Below are 7,806 nucleotides of genomic sequence, written 5' to 3'. Positions count from 1 at the left end.
AAAAAAAATATTCGTTTTTTTTGGGCCACCCTACTGTATATAGCACAACTTTTTAAAAATATTTGAAACTAAATATTATCAATTTGCAGTTAAATTAAATAATAATGACATGATAAGAAAAATCTTATCTATGAAAAACCTACTGAAGCAAATATGATATTTGCATTGCTGAAGTCGGAAAAACTTCAAAATATAAAAAAAGATAATTTGCATCCAGACGTATACAGGACATTCCATTGTTTTTTTCTGAGAACAAATTTTTGAGGCTCTAAATGAACAACGCACAATCTCACAAGCTTACATAATGTTTTATCATATTCTTAAGGGTTTGTATACAGGGTGATTCAGAACTTATCCAAAAAAAATTCTGGATGTACAGGGGACTATTGCAAATACAATTTTGTAAAGAAAAAATCAAAAAGGGCAGTTCCAAAATAATTTAAAAATACACTTCTGCACGGCACTGGAAACTGGTCCACTGTAAAACCTGACCTGGCACAATGCGACCGTCATGGCGGCAGTGATAAAAACGGGCAAAAACTTGAAAGAATTATCGCAAGGAAAAGAATAAATAGAATTTTATAGCACCTATTTTATACCTATTTTACAAACTCAACTGATTTTGTCGCTATTGTTATTATTAATTAATAAAATTCATTTGTGGTTTTAAATAATAAAATAATTTGACATACCTGATGTTACAACAACTGTTCAAAATTTTGTTTACACCGACGTGTAAATACATTTGGGTCCGTCTTACCTAGTTTCTACGAACTAACACAAATGCTGTCTTGTTTCACCATAACACAAATGCTTCACCATAATACAAATGTTTTTTTACTTCACCATAAACTAAAACGATATCCATCAACTCCGAGTTGTTATACACGCAAGCCATTATTGACACTAACTACTAAAAAACTACCTATTGTAAACATTGGATTTCAGTATTCGCTGAGGCCACGTGGCTCTCCACGCGTATTACGAATGACGCTAGAGACTACAGTTGTCCAGCTATGTAATGGTTGAAAGCACTACAACTTCAATAATTTTTTCTAGGAAACTATAAGGATTTTACAAATTTTTTTTTACAATATTGACGCCATTTCTCATGCCGCATCTATTCCCAAATTTTTTTGGATAAGTTGTGAATCGCCCTGTATAAATATTTCACTTAATTATGTTGAAACACAGAAAAAACAATGGATTACATTTTTGTTGTAGTTATCATTGGCTGAATACTTTAATACATGATTAAATATTTATGATAGCTAATAATAGAAATACTTAATACTAGTTAATCTGAAAAGAGTTATAATATATGTTATATATGATATATGTAAATACTTTTGAGTAACCTGGTATATATGTTGTACTATTTCTGTCAGCGAGCCATTGCTTTTTGCTCTTCTTTTTGNCAATAACAACGACATGTAATCTATGGCAACGATGTTGATAACGCTCTTAAATCTTGTTGCTTGAACTGGTTTCCTTAGTCAACAGTAGCCGTAATAAGGATACGAAGCGTTCTATCGAGTTAGGAAAGATTGCTTTGACTACTACAGTTAGGAACCACTGACTACTTAAGAATTCTCTCTCCTTATAGATTAAAGGAGTGGAGTGTACTTTAGTTGTCTCTGTTGCTGCTGCTGTTGGTGATGTTGCTGTTGTTGTTGCAGCAGTTGCTGTTGTTATCAATAGAATCAATAACACCGACAGCAACTGCAGCGTTAACTACAATTAGTACATCAACAACTACTACTACTACTACGGCAACACAACGACGACAACAACAACAGAAGCATAAGCACTAGCAAGATCAATAACAGCAATAACAACGGCATCTTATCTAGGCAACGATGTTGATAACGCTCTTAAATCTTGTTACTTGAACTGGTTTCCTTAGTCGACAGTATGCGTAAGGAGAATACGAAGCGTTCTATCGAGTTAGGAAGGAATGCTTTGACTACAACAGTAAGGAACCTCTGACTACTTAGGAATACTCTGATTATATATTAATGGTGTGTGCTATAGTTGTCACTGTTGCTGCTGCTGTTGTTGTTGTTGCAGCAGTTGCTGTTGTTATCAATAGAATCAATAACAACGACAGCTATCGACATGTAATCTAAGGCAACGATGTTGATAACGCTCTTAAATCTTGTTACTTGAACTGGTTTCCTTAGTCGACAGTTGTTGCCNAATAACAAACGCATCTAATCTAAGGCAACGATGTTGATAACGCTCTTAAATCTTGTTACTTGAACTGGTTTCCTTAGTCGACAGTATGCGTAATAAGGATACGAAGCGTTCTATCAAATTAGGAAGGAATGCTTTGACTACTACAGTAAGGAAACTCTGACTACTTAGGAATACTCTGATTATAGATTAAAGGAGTGTGCTTTAGTTGCCACTGTTGCTGCTGCTGTTGGTGTTGTTGTTAGTGTTGTTGTTGTAGATGTTGCTGCTGTTGTCAATAGAATAAATAACAACAACAGCAACTGCAGCGTTAACTACAAACTAGTACTACAACAACAACAACAACAATAACAACAACTACTACNGAAGGAATGCTTTGACTACTACAGTAAGGAACCTCTGACTACTTAGGAATACTCTGATTATAGATTAAAGGAGTGTGCTTTAGTTGCCACTGTTGCTGCTTCTGTTGGTGTTGTTGTTAGTGTTGTTGTTTTTGCAGCAGTTGCTGTTATTATCAATAGAATCAATAACGACAGTAACTGCAGCGTTAACTACAACTAGTACAACAACTACTACTACTACGGCAACACAACGACGACAACAACAACAGAATCATAAGCACCGATCAATAACAGCAATAACAACGGCATGTAATCTAAGGCAACGATGTTGATAACGCTCTTAAATCTTGTTACTTGAACTGGTTTCCGTAGTTGACAGTATGCGTAATAAGGATACGAAGCGTTCTATCGAGTTAGGAAGGATTGCTTTGACTACTACAGTTAGGAATCACTGACTACTTAAGAATACTCTCTCATTATAGATTAAAGGAGAGGAGTGTACTTTAGTTGTCTCTGTTGCTGCTGCTGTTGGTGTTGTTGTTACTGTTGTTGTTGCAGCAGTTGCTGTTGTTATCAATAGAATCAATAACAACGACAGCAACTGCAGCCTTAACTACAACTAGTACATCAACAACTACTACTACTACGGCAACACAACGACGACAACAACAATAGAAGCATAAGCACCAGCAAGATCAATAACAGCAATAACAACGGCATCTAATCTAAGGCAACGATGTTGATAACGCTCTTAAATCTTGTTACTTGAACTGATTTCCTTAGTCTACAGTATGCGTAAGGAAGATACGAAGCGGTCTATCGACTTAGGAAGGAATGCTTTGACCACTACAGTAACGAACCTCTGACTACTTAGGAATACTATGATTATAGATTAAAGGAGTGTGCTTTAGTTGTCACTGTTGCTGCTGCTGTTGGTACTGTTGTTGTTGCAGCAGTTGCTGTTGTTATCAATAGAATCAATAACAACGACAGCAACTGCAGCGTTAACTACAACTAGTACAACAACGATAACTACTACTACTACGGCAACACAACGACGACGACAACAACAACAGAAGCATAAGCACCAGCAAGATCAAGAACAGCAATAACAACGGCATCTAATCTAGGCAACGATGTTGATTCTATCGAATTAAGAATAAATGCTTTGACTACTACAGTAAAGAACCTCTGACAACTTAGGAATAATCTGATTATAGATTAAATGAGTGTGCTTTAGTTGTCACTGTTGCTGCTGCTGTTGGTGTTATTGGTACTGTTGTTGTTGTAGCTGTTGCTGTTGTTGTCAATAGAATCAATAACAACAACAGCAACTGCAGCGTTAACTACAAACTAGTACTACAACAGCAACTGCTGCTACTACTACGACGACAACAACAGAATCATAAGCACCAACAAGATCAATAACAGCAATAACAGCGGCATCTAATCACGATGTTGATAACGCTCTTAAATCTTGTTACTTGAACTGCTTTGACCGATTTATTATGGTGAAAAGAGCGATATTTGTTTTTATGCCGGTGATATGCTGTTTTCTGTACAATAATATTCAATGATTAACGAATTCGATCCAAATATTGCAATCCAATCTGTGATACAAATGAACATGTATTTTTTCAGATTCAGATTCAAACTTCTAACCTACAAAATGTTACTGCATAAGCCTAAGTAAATAATTTAGTTGCTCATGCACGATATATCCACAATTCCACACTCATATGAGTTACTGTATTACATACATATTACATACACCTTAAATAATTTATGATATTCATAAATTGTATGTTACTACAACGGAAATGGATATTTTTGTGAAATCTTTAGTATCAGTAAATATTTATTATATTACTACTAAACTATGAATTAATATCCACAAAACCGTTATAAATATTTATTGTTTGTAGGATATCCTCATCAACAAAATATCATCCACTGAATGGAGTAGCAGCAGTGAAAGCGACGCAAACAGACGATGAATTAATAAGTAGAAGAAAGAAAACTACAATTTCCGATTACACAGAAACTATTGTATACCAATATACAGATGTTGAGTTCCGGGAACATTTCCGTGTTAATCGTTGTACTAACTTTTGTAATTTAAGTAACATTCATTATTTTTATGTTAATTTCCTAAGGTTTTTACAAGCAGAATATAGTTGAAAATAGAGCAGTTCATCATGGAGGATGGCCATCGATTTATCCAGAAAAAGCAGTTTTACTAACAATTTGGTATTTATCAAATTATGAAACGTTTAGGCAAATTGCAGACCGTTTTAATGTAACACGCAGTAGTTCATACAATACTGTCTTCTCAAAAGTTACAGAATTTCTCTGTACTCTTAATTCTACATATATTAAGTTGCCAAATGAAGAAATAGCTGAAAAAAGTAATCAGAATTTTGAAAAAGAGAAGGGTCATAAATATGTAACTGGTGCTATTGATGGGTCTCATATACCAATTCGAAGACCAGTTAAGCAAAAAGACGACTTTGTTAATAGAAAAGGATTTCACAACATTCTTATACAAGGAATTGTACAAGAATCTTAAGTTCATCGATGTAACTGTTGGTGAGCCAGGCTCCCTCCATGATGCGAGGATGATGAGAAAATCTCGATTCTACAGAAGGGCTGTTAGCAACGCAAATTCTTTATATTATGGTAAATTTAAGCTCTTAGGAGATTCTGCTTATCCTATATTAAATTGGCTCATACCTCCTTGCAGAGATAATTGTTTTTTATAAGAAGATGAAAGGGATTTTAACTATAAGCACTCTGCAACTCGTATTGTAGTTGAACATGCTTCTGGTTTACTCAAAGGTCGTTTTATGAGATTGACTAAATTCGATAATTTAAAGCATAGAATGATAAGTAAATGTGTAATGGCTGCTTGTGTATTGCATAACATTTGTTTACAAGATAACGATAGCGGTATGGACTTGATAGAAAAAACTCAATAATATATTCTGTTAACATTTAATAAATACTTTAAAACTACAACATTGTAATATATTATTTAATACCTACAATCTCAAAACAAATCAAATTATGTTAAAACAAACTGATTTTTTTCTTGACTAGGAGAACCTAGTAAACCCTCGTAAAGAAAACCTGAATGAAGTTCAAGTATTAACATATTAAAATATTTAGTTTATTGGAATATCAGTAGAATAGCTGTGCCGATTCTGCTCCACAATTCAAGATGGCGACTGGAGCAGGATCGGCATAGCTTTCAGCCGGCTACGTCACATCGGCTGTCGTCTGCGCGGTAGAGGTTGATGACCGTTCGTGAAGACTAGAAGTATTATTTATGTATGGATCTATTATTATTAGTAGGGTTGTTGATGATTTTTTTGCATTTCTTCTGATACAATGAGTGGTCAAAAGCGGGTTGTGTTTAACTTGGATAATAATAAAACTTATATACTTATGGACCCTGATGGCTGGTTTGAAAAGGCAAGAAAATCTAATTGGATGGAATTGATCAGTGATAGAGCTCACTTTCAGAAAANATTTTTTAATTATTTTTTCAGGAGGACTTTCGCAGGAAGCTGTACAGAGAAAAGGAGCAGCATTCGAAGATGTATGTTCCCAGTACCTAGACGTTGAATAAATTGTCTGGGGCTGGGAGTATATTTTTGATGTTGCTTCAATCAACGCAGCTACAAGGAATCGCAGCGCAAAAATACAACAACAACAACAACAAAGCTTAACTTTAATTTGTAATTTATAATCCGGAGCAAAAGAATTTTTTTTTTGTTTTTTGTTAAAAATTGACAAAAAATGGAACAAAAAAAAATCGAAGGAAAGGCGGAGGGGACTTTTTGTTTGAAACAAAAAAGGGAGCAAAAAAAATTGAAAATATTTTTGCTCTATTCCTTAAAATTTAATTGAAATATTAATTTTTATTATTTGTTAAAAATTGACATAAAAGTGGGTCAGTAAGTTGTTGTTGTTGTTGTTGTTGTTGTTGTTGTTATTGTTGTTGTAGTTGTTGTTGTTGCTGTTGCTGTTGCTGTTGTTGTTGTTGTTGTTGTTGTTGTTGTTGTTGTTGTTGCTGTTGTTGTTGCTGTTGCTGTTGCTGTTGCTGTTCTACTACTACTGCCGTTCCAAATGCTCTCTCCAGACTTTTCCAAAATGAAAATTCATGAAATATCACTTTAAATAAAACAGAGGTAAAGTCAGAACAAAATTTATTAAGAAACATGATGATAATATCTTTTTACCAATATGACACAATTTAGTACATTGTAATAACTGATATAAGAAAAGGGCTGCCTAATGACTAGACTGTTCATGCTTCAAAGGTACAGGGCGTGTGCGACACACGGGCTTTCCGTCATTTCGCGACTTGTTTTGTATCTGTATATTTCACTGAATCCGTGGTAACACGTTTCAAAAACACGAACGAGTTCTGTAAAATTAAATAAAAAGGATTCAACATACAGAGTGTTTTTACACAATAAAATAAGTACCCATTTAGACAATGACCTCTAAAGGGTGTTAGAAGTATGACTGCCTTAATTTTAACAGACGATAGAATACATTAAAATAAACAAAAAAACCTTATATGACATGGGTTCTAAACTCAACCATTTCCGAGAGAAAAATTATCAAAATCTCTAACTTCATCTACAAAAGTTCGATTAATTAAGGATTATTGACATAACTGCGTTTATAGAATACCATAAAATACAATGTTTATCACCTTTATCAACTTCTTTTATGGTTAATTATAAAAAATAATTAGCGTTGTAATAAATNATTTTTTAATTATTTTTTCAGGAGGACTTTCGCAGGAAGCTGTACAGAGAAAAGGAGCAGCATTCGAAGATGTATGTTCCCAGTACCTAGACGTTGAATAAATTGTCTGGGGCTGGGAGTATATTTTTGATGTTGCTTCAATCAACGCAGCTACAAGGAAACGCAGCGCAAAAATACAACAACAACAAAGCTTAACTTTAATTTGTAATTTACAATCCGGTGCAAGAGGAATTTTTTTTACTGTTTTTTGTTAAAAATTGACAAAAAATGGAACAAAAAAAATCGGAGGAAAGGCGGGGGGGAATTTTTGTTTGTACCAGAAAAGGGACACAAAAAATTGAAAACATTTTTGCTCTATTCCTTAAAATTGAATTAAAATTGACATAAAAGTGGATCAGTAAGTTGTTGTTGTTGTTGTTGTCGTTGTCGTCGTCGTCGTCGTCGTCGTCGTCGTCGTCGTCGTCGTCGTCGTCGTCGTCGTCGT

The 7,806-nt window shown here is 34.3% G+C and overlaps 1 protein-coding gene across 1 annotated transcript in view; it reads left to right on the top strand.

Annotated features, from left to right (window-relative positions):
- Window positions 1-5,002: 5,002 nt before the first annotated feature.
- LOC111692451 (probable cyclin-dependent serine/threonine-protein kinase DDB_G0292550) overlaps window positions 5,003-7,806 on the top strand; it is a 9,544-nt gene continuing 6,740 nt past the window's right edge. Inside the window, exon 1 of the mRNA XM_023456468.1 lies at window positions 5,003-5,219. Coding sequence (XP_023312236.1) covers window positions 5,003-5,219 — 217 coding nt within the window. The remainder of the gene's footprint in view (window positions 5,220-7,806) is intronic.

The sequence above is a fragment of the Anoplophora glabripennis genome, unplaced genomic scaffold, assembly GCF_000390285.2.
Source record: "Anoplophora glabripennis isolate ALB-LARVAE unplaced genomic scaffold, Agla_2.0 scaffold834, whole genome shotgun sequence".
Classification (NCBI taxonomy): Eukaryota; Metazoa; Arthropoda; class Insecta; order Coleoptera; family Cerambycidae; genus Anoplophora; species Anoplophora glabripennis.
This window is presented reverse-complemented; position numbering and strand designations above follow the sequence as displayed.